We start from the raw sequence: 15,359 nt of genomic DNA on the forward strand, positions 1-15,359 counted from the left end.
TATTGTGCTGTTTCACTGCTCTCTCTGGGGAAATGGTGTCATGAAATTTGCTTAAATTTCTGTGAAGCTATTTGTGTCTGTTCTAAGATGTGCTCAGTCCTGACTCTCCAGTCTCTTCCTTCAGCAGTTATGCCAAAATTGTGACTAATTTCTCCCAATTATTATGTAAAAACACGTGTCTGTTTTGTCATTTTGCCATCTCAGAGATTGTGCTGAGGAAGGCATGGCACTCCAGAGCTCTTGCTAGTCGAGAAGAGATTTAATTATTTGTGAGAGGTCAGTGTCTGGTATTATCCCTAATGGTCATTGTGCTGTTACAGAGGTTTTACATTTGTCTTTCCAGTGTTAAGGAAGCATTTCTCAACAAAGAGGAGCCAGTTACACGTGCCAAGTAAATAAATAAATGTATAACAGTATGGCAGTAAATCAATTGTTTTGGTATCATGAAAATTAAACTATAGCAGACACAACATGTGGCAATTTCACATAATAAGTCATATGATACTTGCTAAAAGCTGTGTGGAAACCCCTGTTTTGGTAAATATATAAATTAAACAATATATAATGTCCTCAAAAAACCTTCATGAAGACGAACAAAATGGACTGCATGAAATAAAGGCAATGAGCTATATTGTACGCTCAAATATATTATTTTATCCTAATTCAATTGCTCAAAGAATTTCTTAATAAAGGAGAGCAAAGAGTCTGCTCTTCTTTTATATATTACACCGTACTTTATTCAGGAAATAAGAAAGCAGAGAAGGCAAAAGAGAAGTGACCACAGCTCAGAGTGTACACTCTCAGAAATGAAGGTATGAATGGGTATGGCCAGCAATATATAACTCATTTACACCTTTTTTTGCTCGGAAAACATACTCATTTCTACTCAAAGAGAACTTTACTGTACTTAACTCAAAGATAACATTCCCAAATGACTGCCCACATGGTGCTGTGACCAGACCCCTGCCCGCATTGTACTGTGAATGCCTCAAAATGTGGCTGACTGTGCCACATGTCTTACAAATTTTTTTAAATATTGTCATTTTATTTCCCAAATTGGTGACAAAATGATTGCCAATCCTGTCTTGAATCCTCCCTTCACATGGATAACTAATTTATTTTTTTACTTTATTTATTTGACAACTTGGACTGCTTTCCTTTCATTTCTTTTCAATTTTATTTTAGTAATCAAGTGATTTTTTATTCAGAAAAGGCCGTACTCGGTTCTCAGTTTTCTCAGGTTCACGGTTTTCTCCTACAATAGAAATGAGATTAGGCTACTTGGGGGGGGGGGGGGGGGGGGGGGCATTAACACATCATAGCTGCAAAAGGGCATGCATGTTCAGTCAACCTACCCTGCATAAATCAAGGCTAATAATAAAAAACTGATTTGCAGCAGGGCAATCCCAAAACATATGCATGAAGGTGCCCACGGACTGCTGAGGACACAATTCACAGATTGGAGAATGAGCGAGTTTTATGATATGACATTTTCTGAGTGTTGTGTATGTTCTGTGAAGAAAGTTGCAGTGCGGAGCTGATGGTCAGGATTTTTAGATACCCATTAAAGATTGCTCTAAATCGGATCCCAGATTTTCATGATTACTAATGGATAGATCTTTATCCCAAATTTTTGATTGGCTCAAGTTGAAGCATCTTAGAGGCACCTGGAAAGTACAAGTGAAGTGTAATTGTGTTCTTTCATAAACAAACAAACAGCCAGCTATTCATGTGCATAGAACAATTTATAATCTGAAACAATCTTAGTTAGAAACTAATACAGTAGAGAGGGATCATTTAGAAGCCATCTCTAAGAGAAATAGAGAGAAGGACTGTGAAACTGCTGGGTGTGAAAGGAGACGTATAGACAAGGAGTACATATTAGCAGACAGACTACAGGGGGCCCTCATTCAGTTTAAAGGCTGAATAATAGGTTGAAACACACACAGTATTTATGGCCAGTTCAGTTTCAGTCCAGTAGGATTAATGTCGGTAATAAGTGGGTAGGGCAGGGCAGAGCCCCCTGTGGTGGAGTAATGGCTGTGTGTCATATGTGTGTGTGTGTGTGTGTGTGAGAGAGAGAGAGAGATCAGGTTATAGCAGTCTCAGTTGATACTGTTCTGTAGTTATAGCAGTGTGTCTGTACTGTTGTAAAGTTACAGTAGTCTCAGTCTGTAGTTCTGTACCATGAAGTTATAGCAGTCTCAGTTTCGTTACATTTAAAGACAAGGAGAATAATGTACAGTAGCTTTCGGCCATTTTACATGGAACAGCAACACACCACTGGGTAGTGTTATAGTGGCTCAACATAGCTGAAAAGACATCCTTTTTTCCCCAATTTTGGTTAATTTCAGCAGTCCATAACAGTTGAAAACATTTTCTTATTTATAGATAGTATAAAGAGTAATACAATGTTTTGGAATATCATCCATTAAAATCTCAATTGTGACTGAAAACTACTATATTGGACTGCACATTTTATTTACAATATTACACTGTGACTTTTCAAGGGTCCCTGCCTTATATCATTCAGTGTTAATGATGGCCTTCACAGCCTGATAACATACATATTACTGTTGTGATCACTGTCTTTATACCTGGATGAAGGTATCTATCTCCAAAAACCTGCTAGCATCCTTATAGTTTAATAAATATTTTAAAAGGGTGTTGCTGACCAAACATTTTTGATAAATGTTTATTATTGCATGGATAATCACTTTTGTTTCTGTGATGACTGCCGGCACTCTTCGAAACAAATCAAAGCCTTGTATTATGTTCATAATGCCTGCCCACTCATATCCTCTTTTTCTGAAATCCAATATATGGTCACCCAACACAAAGTGCAAGAACATTACTGTAGCGCACAAGGCAACAGCAATCAGTGGTTCCACTGAGCAGTTTTCTGTGTTGTATTGTAATGTTATAGCTGTTTCACTCTCATTTTTTTATGAGAAGCTACAGCAGTTTGAGACTGTAGTTTTGTACCTTACAGTTACAGCAGTCTCAGACTGTAGTTTTGTACCTTACAGTTAAAGCAGTCTCAGACTGTAGTTTTATACCTTACAGTTAAAGCAGTCTCAGACTGTAGTTTTGCACCTTACAGTTAAAGCAGTCTCAGACTGTAGTTTTGTACCTTACAGTTACAGCAGTCTCGGACTGTAGTTTTGTACCTAAAGGCCCGGACACACCAAACCGATGGTTGGCCGCAGAGCGCCGACAAAGATCGCCTCGCGTCGATACGCGTCGTTAATGTTGGCTGTGCCGAACACACCGCAACGACGGTCCGCCGACGGCCAAGTTGCACGTACGTTCTGCGCCTGCGTGAGAGGTAATAACTCTCCACACCAGCAGGTGACGGTAGTCTGTATTTGTCTTTCAAAAAATGGCGTTTGCATTGCGTTGGACCTAGAAGCAGCCATTGTCTCGCTCACAACAAACAGTTTGCAGCAATTTCCTTGTTCTCTCGCTATTTAGTAATACTAATCGAAAATTATGTCTGGTAGTGATAGTAACTTTGGAATGGCTTGCTTTCGTCGCTTCCGTTTCTCTTCTCGTGCACTGATTCGCTAGCTGGACAGCCAATCAGAGAGCTCTCTCTCATCGACGGCTCCGGGGGCTCCGACGCCGATTCAACATGTTGAATCGGCGTCGGAGCCCTCCAAAAAATGCCGACGGAGTGTCGGCGTGCGGGACACACCGGAAAGACTCAGCCGACAGGGCGCCACCGACGTCCGACGGCCGACTGTCGGTTTGGTGTGTCTGGGCCTTTACAGTTAAAGCAGTATCAGACTGTAGTTTTGTACCTTACAGTTACAGCAGTCTCAGACTGTAGTTTTGTACCTTACAGTTACAGCAGTCTCACTCTGTACTGTTGTTTGATTTGTTACAGGGGGCCCGTGTTTGGGCAAGAGATAAGGATCAGCTCCACCCCTCCACAGCCAGTACCTGTGCTGATGGCTCCGTGCTTATCACCACCGACTATGGACAGGTAAGAAGAATAGATGGACACAAACATTTCAGAGGCTTTTTATAAGCAAAACAAGCAATTAATGTTAAAACACCAGTGTACATTAACTACAGTAACTAAGAACCAAAGTATAAATTCTACATACATAGGCCTACCCAATTTATTGATTATAGTTTGTATTGAAGGATAGGATATTGGTTTGGTGTGACCTTACACATGTTATCACTGCTTTGGTGCATATTTAGCAAAACATAAGAAATACACTTCATTGAGGCTGTTTTTCTAAAGCCTAAAAACAGTTTGACCTGTTGTAAGACTGAAATTCCCACCCTGTCAATGCATTGTAGAACTGCCCCTATTTCAGGGCCAGAGTTGGAAAAAACCAAACCCAGGCATACACCAAACCTTATAGGCTTATCAAAATTAACTGTTTGGAACATCATTAAGAAGAAAGAAAGCACTGGTGAGCTCAGTTATTGCAAAGGGCCAAGTAGGCTAATGAAGATCTCTACAGTTAATGACTGAAGCGTTTTCACCATACTGAACGAAAACACCTGAACATTAGTCCGACAGATGCCATAAAACAGGATGACCAGGTTACCGTTTGCTAAAAAAGTACCTAAAGGAGTCTGCTGAGTTTTGGAAAAGGTCTTGTAGACAAGATTCACATGTATCAGAGTGTGGAGGCCAAAATGAACTGGCCAAGATCCAAAGCACCCCACTCACCTGTGAAACATGGTGGTGAGGGAGTTATGGTTTGTGCATGTATGGCTGCCACAGGTGTTGGCTCATTTGTCTTCATTGATTATGTAATTGCTGATAGCAGCAGCAGAATTAATTCTGAGGTGTACAGAAGCATCTTTTCTGCTCAAGTCCAAGCGAATGCCTCCAAACTTGAATGGTGCTTCATGCTAGCAAGGAAATGATCAAAACATACAGTTAAAGCAACAAAGGAGTTTTTCAAAGCCAAAACTGGAAAATTCTTGACTGGCCAATTCATTCGCCAGACTTGAATCCTAGGGCAGCCAGCCCTAGAAACAAAAAGGAGCTGAAGATGGCTGCAGTACAGGCCCATCTTCAGAGAATCACCAGAGAAGATACTCAGCACCTGGTGATGTTTGTGGATCACAGATTTCAAGCTGCCAACATGATTACATCACTTCATTTACATATCATTGATATGTCCCAAACATGGTGTCCTGAAATGGGGGGGGGGTATGTATAAAAAACATAATTTCCACATAGTGAACTCAAAGTGTATAATTACCCTTAAATACAAGCTGAGAACGTGCACTTTAACCACATGGGAATTGTTTGATTCCAAATCTAAAATTGAGTACAGAGTACAGAGCCAAATCTAAAAAAAAATGTCCCAATCAGTATCAGCTCACTGTACACAAATACTTTCCCACCCACCCACTTAATTTCAGCCTTGAGCTGAAATACACAAGCCTGTGACCAGGAACATTCTATGATGTTGTAGCGGTGTGGTACATTACTTTTACTTGGAGCTAAGTCTAATACCCGCTGGAGACTTTAAAACAGGTGGAGTGAAAATGTTATGGTTTTGTTTGAATTTGGTACACCTGAAGGGTGTGGAAGTGATGATTTTTGGGGGAGTGAGTGCGGTTATGTGTACATTTTCTAATGCACACCAGGTACCCTCCGTCTGCATTACCCAGGAAAGGGGACTCTGTGGGAAAGAAGTGTCCCACTCTCACCCCTGCAGTCTGCTTAACATTGTCACCACTGTGCCTGGTTCAGTGCTGTGATCTGTTTTTTTCCTCAAAAACATGATCTCTTTAACAATTACAGTACTACTGAAATATGCCACACTCTCACCACTGCAATCTGTTCCACAGAATTAATTTTAAAGGCGACAGGGTGCCAGAACCTGATTGTTTGCAGGTAGTCTATTCAAGGGTATGATGGAATGCAGTGTGAAGTCCTGGCAGCTCCTGCTACTTAAGAAGCTTCCGGAAAGAACATTATGCAGCAGCCTTAGTTGAACAGTGGTGTATTGTGGACCGTGTCTTTATGAAAGCATTAGTACAGGACAGTGGTGTGCAAAATAAGTGAATTATCAGAAGATGTAAATGTTCTCTTGCCCACTGATGAACAGAATTGGAATGTGTAATTATGTTTATCAGTTGCTATACCCTCCACTACTCTTTTGGGAAAGTGAAGACAAACGTGCTCTCCAGCAATGTATGTATGTCCGTCACCAAGTTCACAAGTTGGGCTTATGCAAGTAGACGGAAGATCCGTCTTGCATGTTGCTTGCCTTGCAGGGCCACCGGCCACCACCACTGTTGGTATGGTCTGGATTCAGATGGTGGGGCCCATTCATGTGCTAGAACAGTGTCTTAATAGTTAAGACCCAACAGCTTTTCCATGTTTTTCCATGACAGGTCCCCATGCTATCAATTTGGGAGAGGACAGACAGACATGTGCCCTCCTCTGAAGGATGTGATGTCAAACACTTAAACCACAGCTTGTGCACAGAGAACAGGCGCTTTGTCTGCAGCTTAACAGGATAACTTTCAGGTGTCCGATCAACCAGTGGGGGTTGCTGGAATAACCATGAGGATCCCTGTTGACAGATGCCCTAACCATGGGTGACGCTGCTACCAATTATGCATCATCTTCCAACATGCATCATGATGCAACTACAACTCCTGAAACAATATACAATACTCCTTACCCAGAACCACAGGGAGATGATGAGTGATCTTCCCAACATCTAGCCACTGTATCACGGCATGCTACACTTACTGGGACTCCAGGCTTCTCCATCTGGAGTCTATTTCTGGGAGGTTCTCCTCCTGAGAGAATGAAAATAAAGCCTGCTAGATAGTTTGTGTTTAGATGCTTGCCTTTCTGCATTCCTGAATTTTTGATGCCGTAACGTGATGGGTTTTTCTCCGAAGAGCGGAGTGTGACTGTGAATTATTCAGCTTGCATTCATGGGCTGCAGTGACCCAGTTGCCAGTAAGGTGATGGTTGGACAATTATTTTGTAATAATGGCAGCAAAGCTTTTATCAATCTATTCATTTTTATGTTAAATGTCATTTACAACAAATAGAATTAAGTAGACAAATAGAGGTAACAAATAAAATTCTCTTTAGCTGAAATGGCTTAAATTTCATAATTATCTATACATAATATTTTACATGAAATGTACTCAGATGGGGTTTGATGTCAACGTGGCATTAATTTGTATTTTTAAACCATACTTTTTAATATGCAATATTATGTTTTCTATAGAACTGGATCAAGCTCAGAGGTATATATCTATATGTATACCATGGTGCAGCTATGGTGTAGCTATATAAGACTGCCATCGGCATACAACACCATTTCATCATAATTGCAATGCAGTTGCATGCAGTATAATAATATTATATAATAGATCTTTTTGACACACTGAAAACAGTAGGTTTTTTGGTGAATATTATGTCCAGTGTAGAGCAGTACTGTCTCTCTATAAGATTATTCTTGTAAAATCCTGTCTATTTTCACAATCAAGCAGGGCCTGATCAATCATATTCTGATGGACATGTTTATTTTAAGCCTTGGAATGCCCTGCTGACTGTGACCTTAGGTGCAGTCTCAGTGAGAATGACTGAGTGGAGCCTTTGCATCATCTCATTGTAATGCTGTTCTTGTATACAGAGGGCTTGGAGAGCACTTTCAGATCGCTCAGGTAAAGGAGACTGTATATCTGCATATCTCGCCAAGACCTCTACAGTGAATCATGAAGACAACACCCCTTTGCCACATATATCACAGTAAACAATATGAATGCAAAGTCCTTTTGAATTGCAGTAGTAAAGAAAGGCTCAAAACCGTAACCCTGTTATGTTTCTTCCTGTGAACACTATACACAAACACAAGCTTTCTTCTGATTTCCTTTTAAAAATAAAGATAATAAAGATTAAACTAACATTTTATTTTTTATTTTCATGCTAACTGGTCACAGAGGTGAAATGGAGAGACTGCGCGTGTAAGAAGGGTGTGGGAGACAGAGGGGCTGGGACTTTGCACGTCCCCAGCACTGCATAGGGAGAGAGAGAGAGAGCCTGGGCCGGTTACCGTGGAAACCGTGGGAGAGCCAATCCGCACAGCAGCTGATCAGAATCTCACCCTAAATTGTTGCGAAGCTAACGGTCTCGTGGCCTTTTTGCGTCACCGGGCTGCTTGTGTGACAGTCTCTCTCTGGTTGCAGTCGCTGTAGTGTATCTTGTGAGCTGGGTAGGTGGTGGAGAAAAAGCATCTGTATAATATGTGTATTTACAGTGTGGTGCAGGGCACTCGCAGGGGTGAGGTGTGAACAGATAAAACGGTACCACATCAAATGACCTCTCCTGTCTGTAATAGAGAAATTAGCTTCTGGAGTGGACACTCTTACAAGGCCTGTACTGCAAGTGTCCCTGTAAGAAGTTTACACTAAGCAGTAAATATTTGTGGCTTACCTATAAAAAGTACTGTGTGTACTTTCCAAAAACAACATAGGCACCTGGTGTGATTTGTAAGTTTTATGAAGATGGATTGTGGACCATCGACATCATCTCAGACCGGACATCTCCTGTAACATCTCCTTATTTGGAATGGAAAATTGATGTGGCTGTATTTGCATAATTCTTTCTAAATTAACTAATATTAGTCGCTCATTTCACTCTCTTGTCCTACATACCATGATTACTCACAAGTTTATTTTTATCCTCTAGTGAAACAGGAAGTGATGAAATGACACAATATAGTTACTTTAGACTGAAATTAACAAAATTAAGTAAAATTGTATTGACAATTTCACTTTTTTTGCAATAATTGTTAGGGATGCCAATAATTTTGGCAGTTGTGGTCTTCAGAAAAAAATAAATTACTAAATAAGAAACATTGAAACGAGTGTAAATGTATTGAAATAAAAGTATATAGTTATGTTTGAACATAAAATATAGATCATTATCCATGTTGTTTATTATATGCACATATGCCTATGTGTGTGTGTGTGTGTGTGTGTGTGGGCATGTGTGTCTGTGTGTGTGGGCATGTGTATGTGGTTTCTACCCAGGGGGGATTGGTCTATGTATTTCACATTTTCCTTGCCACGCATCACTGTCCACCGAGATGCCTCAGAGGGACACAGTAAATGTCTCTTTTACCTTTTGTATTGACTACATCGTACTGCCCAGCACAAATGTGTTTTATCTTATATCAAATCATTAGTGAAATAAAGTAACTTCCAACACGCTATATGCAACCTCTATAGTATACTGTGGGTTTCTCTCAGAACAGTTTGGACTGCTACAGTATAGAGCAGAGAAGAGCTGCCCTGAGTGTGTGTGTGTGTGTGTGTGTGTGTGTGTGCATGTGTGGGCATGCATGCATGCTTGTATGTGTGTTTGTGTGCATTGCTGTGTGTGTGTCTGGTCAAAGTGTGCATCTAGTATATGACAATTTACATATTTCTTCTACAATTATAGGTTTATTGTTCTGTGATATATAACAACTAGTGACAGCTATGAAACATAAGCAACCATGCCGATCCTATTGGGCTTCATAAATGTCTGTACTAGCTTCTTGTCTAGTTGACCATCTACTGACCTTTTTTACTAGCACACTGCAAGTATGGAATTCCCCAAGGCTGCAGTTAGTAATGCTCCAATACTGCAGCACAGTAACACAGAAATGCTGTCTCTTTCATAAACAGCACAGTCACACACACAGATGGGAACACTGTCTTATTAACAGCACAGTAACACAAAAATGCTGTCTAATCTGCATCACGGTAATAGACAAAAAGCTGTCTTATTAACAATGCAGTAACACAGAAATACTGTCACTCTTACCAACAGCACAGTAACCCACACAGAAAAGCTCTCTTGTCAACAGCAAATAAGCATACATAAAATCTCTCCAATCAATTCTTAGCACCGCTTACTCTCACTTATTCTGAGCACAAGTATACATCTGGAGATGTTTCTCCAAACTTGCTTATTTATACTAAAGTAATGATGTGCAGTCATTCAGCTGTAGCCTTCTTGTTAATAGCATGAACAGGAAACCTGTTTTGGTTTTACTCTGAGCAAATGGTAAAATAATTGATACAGTGAAAGGTAGTTTTTTTAAATGTCCGGCAAGCTCACTGGTTTCACCTGCATTTGAGAAGGTTATTGCTTAGCCTTCTCATTAGGTTCTCATTAGGTTATGAGGTTATTGCTTAATCTGGCAGTGAAGTCAAGTCAAATGGCAAGACATAGTCTTTCAAGAGATTCTACTCGTAAACTACTACATTGTGAATGCCTGTATCTGGTTGTGTGTGTGTGAGTGTGTTGTATATACATGTTTGTTTGTCTGAGTTTGAGCGTTGGAGAGTGTATTCGAATCCACAAATGCACGTACAGTATGTGATTATTTCTTTCTGCATACTCATTTTTGAACAGCAAAAAAATAAAAAATAAAAATGCTAGAAATTAAACAAAAAATATAAACAATGATAAAATGATGGATTGGGCACTGTGCTATATGTGTGTGTACAATCCTCCTGTATGCACTGTCCTCAGCTTCCCAGAATTCATTATGAACCATCTTCAGCTCTGTCCCATATAAATTCATACATATTTATCACCTCCTGATCACAAGAAGACTGCTCACACAGAGCTGGGAAAGCCTCTCTCTCTCTCTTTCTCTCTCTCTCTCTCTCTCTCTCTCTCTCTCTCTCACACACACACACACACACGCACACACACACACACACACACACACACACACACACACACACACTGTGGCATGTAAGAATAGGAGAACATGGTTGATCATGCTCATTTAAACCCTATTTTGCTTGCCACACACTTTAAATATCTATGATACTTCCCCCATTGAATGTTTTGTGTGTGTGCATGTGCCTGCTTATTTGTGTTTCCACATTCATGCATTTGTTTGTGTGTATTTTTGTATACAAAAAAAAGAAAAGTAACATTGTAGGAGTGTGTTCATGTGTATTTTAATCGAAGCTAAATTTCTTTACTGGTTTTAGATAAAGAAGGCAATTTAGCCAGTGAGCTTCCATCCTGCCAGTGATTCTGCTGATGGAGAATTAGGGAAGGATGGGCTCACTGAAAATGCAGGCTGGTCTCTTCTGGGACTGACAAGCATATCACATATGCTTGTCAAGCATAGAGGGAGAATGAGAGAGATATCACTACTCCTGTTCCTGTTTCTGTGTGTATGCTTTGGCTATAGTTGCAGTAACAATGTATTTCATGCTAGTAAAGCATTTTGAATTCGAAAGAGAAGGTGGAGGGTCTGCCTAATCAAAGTGACTCCTGTCTAAATCACAGGAACTAATGTGAGATGTGACTTAATTCAGGCGTGGGAGGGTTCATAGAACTGGCTATAGGGCTTCAGAGGTGATATGGAAATCACTACAGTGGTAGCATGGATTTTCCCTCCCATTCACACATCCAGTCAGACAGCATGCGTAGCTCTGTGGCATAACTTGTACTTGCAAAGCATATATATGGTAAATCAAGGGCTGCGAGTAGCTCAGGTGTTGACAAGCAACACATCTGTATTATGTAGCCGCATTGGACCATATAAATATCCTGCAGTTGTAACATCAATTACTATGGAGACATTAATGTCTCTCTGTGCGCCTAAAGTAGGATGTGTATATCATAATTTTCCTCATAGGATTACATTTGTGTATGTGTAAAAAAATTTAGCACTTAATTTTACTATTTAGTGGGGCATTGATTATTTACATTTCATTCAAAATTGTATCTCATTCTTTCATTGGGAATAGCATTTAAGCCATTAAAATGATCCATTACAAATGATAATTAGTTACAGCCTCTAAGGATGAATACTCTCATTATTACTCATTAATTGGATAAGGGTAATCCAGGTAAAGTACATTGGAAAAGATGAAGGTGTTTTTTTCTGCGTATTGAAATTCACAAACACAACTGTAGAGAGGAGCCAGTTGGTGGCATATGTCAATTCACCACTCCTCATCTCACTACCACAGTTGGTGTCTTTTTTTGTTTTTCATCATTGGCAGATGGACTTGAAAGCATTTACTCTCATACCGCCCACAGTAAATACCCCATGGGACAACATCCCAAAAACCAAGCTTACATTCGAATGGACTGGCTGCTTTGAATCATATCCTAGTGTGATTACATCTCTGTGTCACACACAGTACAGCCCTAATTAACCAAATTCATACTTGTGAATATGGTCAAATGAACAACAATGAGGTTTGTAAGTATTTGGATGGTGACGCAATTTTAAAGGGCTGCAATTCCTACACAGTGCACTCAATTTGGATGAACATAGGTATCTGACAGTCCACACTTTAATTTGAGGGTATTTACGTCCATTGTGTAGGAATTACAGCCCTTTAAAAGTGTCACTGTCCAAATACTTATGGACCTCTCTCTAGCTGTGAAGCTGTTTGGAGAGAAGGCCAGAGAAACCGCACCATAGTGCAGGTCTGTTAAGAATACGAGGAGCCCAGTGGAGATAAGATGTCTTCCATCACCTCATACCCATGACTTTATATGATGACAGCTGGATCAATGTGAGTGGGCATTGTTGAATCTCAAAATATATGTCTAATTCCATGTAAACGTATTACGCAGTTTCAATACTGTGTATCAGAGCATATGATTATGGCACAGAAGGCAGGATCTCAATTGAATGCAGTAATCAGTGATGGAGTTGTCATAATAAGCATGCAAACTCAAAATAAGTCTGTCTTACCAAGTATTTTAGCCACATATTTAGACTATTCTATCACTTTTTTGCAGTATATTGCCAGTAAGGTGAGACCGTTTAACTCATTTCAAGATTTACCAATGGGGTAAGAAAATTTCACTTGTCAAGCAAAAACTAAAACTTAAACAAGTTAATATTTTGTACTTTAGAGAAAAAATACGATTTTAAGTCTCATTATAAGACTAAAACACTTAAGACAGATGGTATTACCGTGAGGTGATCACTCCTCTTCTGAGCTCCGCCTGAGACACCTCCAGTCCCCAGACAGAATCGCTGCATGGTGTCTGTACTTCTCTCACAGTGGGAAAGAGAAGCAAAGATTCAACCTTCCTGCATTAACAGCATTGGGCCTGCAGTGATGGGCTACTAGCAATGCCTTCTCCCATCTTCTCCCAACATCAAGTGTGGCACTCAGTCATCCTCTTGACTGAAGAGAAGGCTTCAGTATTGCTGTGCGTTAAAAGCGTTTGCTAGCTGCAGGAACATGGAGCTTGTATCACTCACACTGATGAGCGCAACATTAATCTTGGCTTTGCGAGCAAACCTTGAGAAACCAGTAGATTTACACCCTCCCTGTCTGGCACCAGTAAATCATGTGCAGTTCATCAGAGCTCAGCAAGACAAACCTTTTCATCTGTGAATGAAGCATGGAAGAAACATCACATAAAGCCGGCTGGCTGGGATATCAGTGCTGAAATGTATCTGGCACAGCTCTACATCTCTCTAAAAGAGAAGAGCCATAATGTCATCATATACAGTAAGCACGCTAGTTGACTGAAATTCTTTGAAGTTGGGTTTCTTCTGCTTTTTGATTTGGAGAAAGATTTATTTCTGATAGCGCTGTCAGTTGATTAATTTTTTCCCTATTCAGACTATTTCCTGCTGTATGCTATAACAGTAGTGAAGGACGAGAGTGATGCAGTGATAATGATTGTAATATCCATGGAGAGAGTCAGGACAGTCATCAAAATTTGAGCTTAAAATGGAGGAGGGACAACAACTTCCTGTGACCCATGGTGAAATGACTGCCCCACTTGTTTCAGGTGATCTGCCTGCAGCCAGGAGAAGTGAGCAGAGAGAAGGTGTACCCCATGCACCAGACCAGCATCGATGGGGTGGAGGACATGTCGACGCTGGCTGAGCTCCACGAAGCTGCCATCATGCATAACCTCTACCAGCGTTACCAGAAGGACAACATCTATGTAAGACCTTGTCCATAACTCCCATTCTACATGTCTATCCCTGTCCTCTAAAATGGTTCACATTTTGTAAAAAAAATATTAAGCTGGTACCGCAGACTAGCTAGTTTGCAAGCATTGCATTCTTTACTGTACAGTGTATCAGTGTAATTTGCTGAATATAGCTGCAACAAAATGGGCTTCAACTTACAAGGGACTGCTGCTACATAAGGGCTCCCTAGATACTCACCAGTCATCTATAGATTACATTAACCTTGTCATCAATGGGGGATGCAGCTCTTCGACATTCTGAGTTAGTTAGCTTGTAATACTGTATGCTTGTGAATTATTGTACGTAAAATTAATCAGCAGAGAAGTGTATGTTCATCCAATTCACGTTCAATAAAAATGACCCTTCCTTTTACGCAGCTGTTTCTGCTGGTGTGGTGTATTGCCTTAATGGCTTAACATTTACCTTTAAAAATGTGACTTTTTGTCTATATTTCTAGAGCATGTTTTCCTGTTTTGACCTGTCATAGAACATCCTCCACAGTGTGGTGACCTCTTCTGTGCACTGGTGACATCACTGTCCTTCTGAGGATCATGTTAACACTAGGTTGTGACCCTACTGCCCTATTGCCTGACCCTCCATTAAAGCTTCTGACTCAGATAGAGATAGAGACCCCCTGATGTAAACATGCCACTCTCAATGACAGCCTACTCCCCCAGGATGCAACAGGAAGTAACACATCTGACACCATGTCTGTTTATGTAGATTTGAAGTGATAAAACTGGGTGTGGTTTTATTCTAGCATTGCAGTGCATATTCTGAAAATTAAGGAAATCTGGATTGAGGCAGCTGCTATTCAGCCTCATAAATTTACCATGTCATGTAGTGGACCCAGAAACTCCAAGACCTGGCTTGATATGGTGGTAGATACTATAGCTGTTAGGTAAACTTAGCATTAGGTACAATTTAGTGGTAAGAAAAGGCGAACATTGCTGGGCTGAATGGCCTGTTCTCATTATTATGTAATGTTATGTTCTAATTTCTGCTTCCAATTTTGTCTGGACAAGGCATGGTATGAGTGTGTGCTAGAAATGTAACAATGGGTGTGGAATGGATGAAATATGACAGCACAATCTCTCTCCCATGGTTTTTACACTGCCCTCACATGGGGAGGGCAGTGTAAATTTAATAGAGTAAATAAATAAAGACAGACTATACACCGTATAAACACTGATTAGCCTTTTCTGATCATTATTATTTTATGTTCTTATGGTCTACCTAAACCGGAAACAGGTGCAGATAAAATGCAGTGCACTGATAAGATATGCCCGCTGTTGACTTACTGGACAGTGAAGATGCTTTTTATTAATCAATAATACATACTGTATGTGCATTCATATGCATATATACTGTGCATAT

The 15,359-nt window shown here is 40.2% G+C and overlaps 1 protein-coding gene across 1 annotated transcript in view; it reads left to right on the top strand.

Annotated features, from left to right (window-relative positions):
- myo10l3 (myosin X, like 3) overlaps positions 1–15,359 on the top strand; it is a 76,175-nt gene that overhangs the window by 26,004 nt on the left and 34,812 nt on the right. Inside the window, exons 2-3 of the mRNA XM_061235017.1 lie at positions 3,890–3,988; positions 13,796–13,954. Of these exons, the coding sequence (XP_061091001.1) occupies positions 3,890–3,988; positions 13,796–13,954 (258 nt within the window). The remainder of the gene's footprint in view (positions 1–3,889; positions 3,989–13,795; positions 13,955–15,359) is intronic.

Source organism: Conger conger, chromosome 3 (genome assembly GCF_963514075.1).
Source record: "Conger conger chromosome 3, fConCon1.1, whole genome shotgun sequence".
Classification (NCBI taxonomy): Eukaryota; Metazoa; Chordata; class Actinopteri; order Anguilliformes; family Congridae; genus Conger; species Conger conger.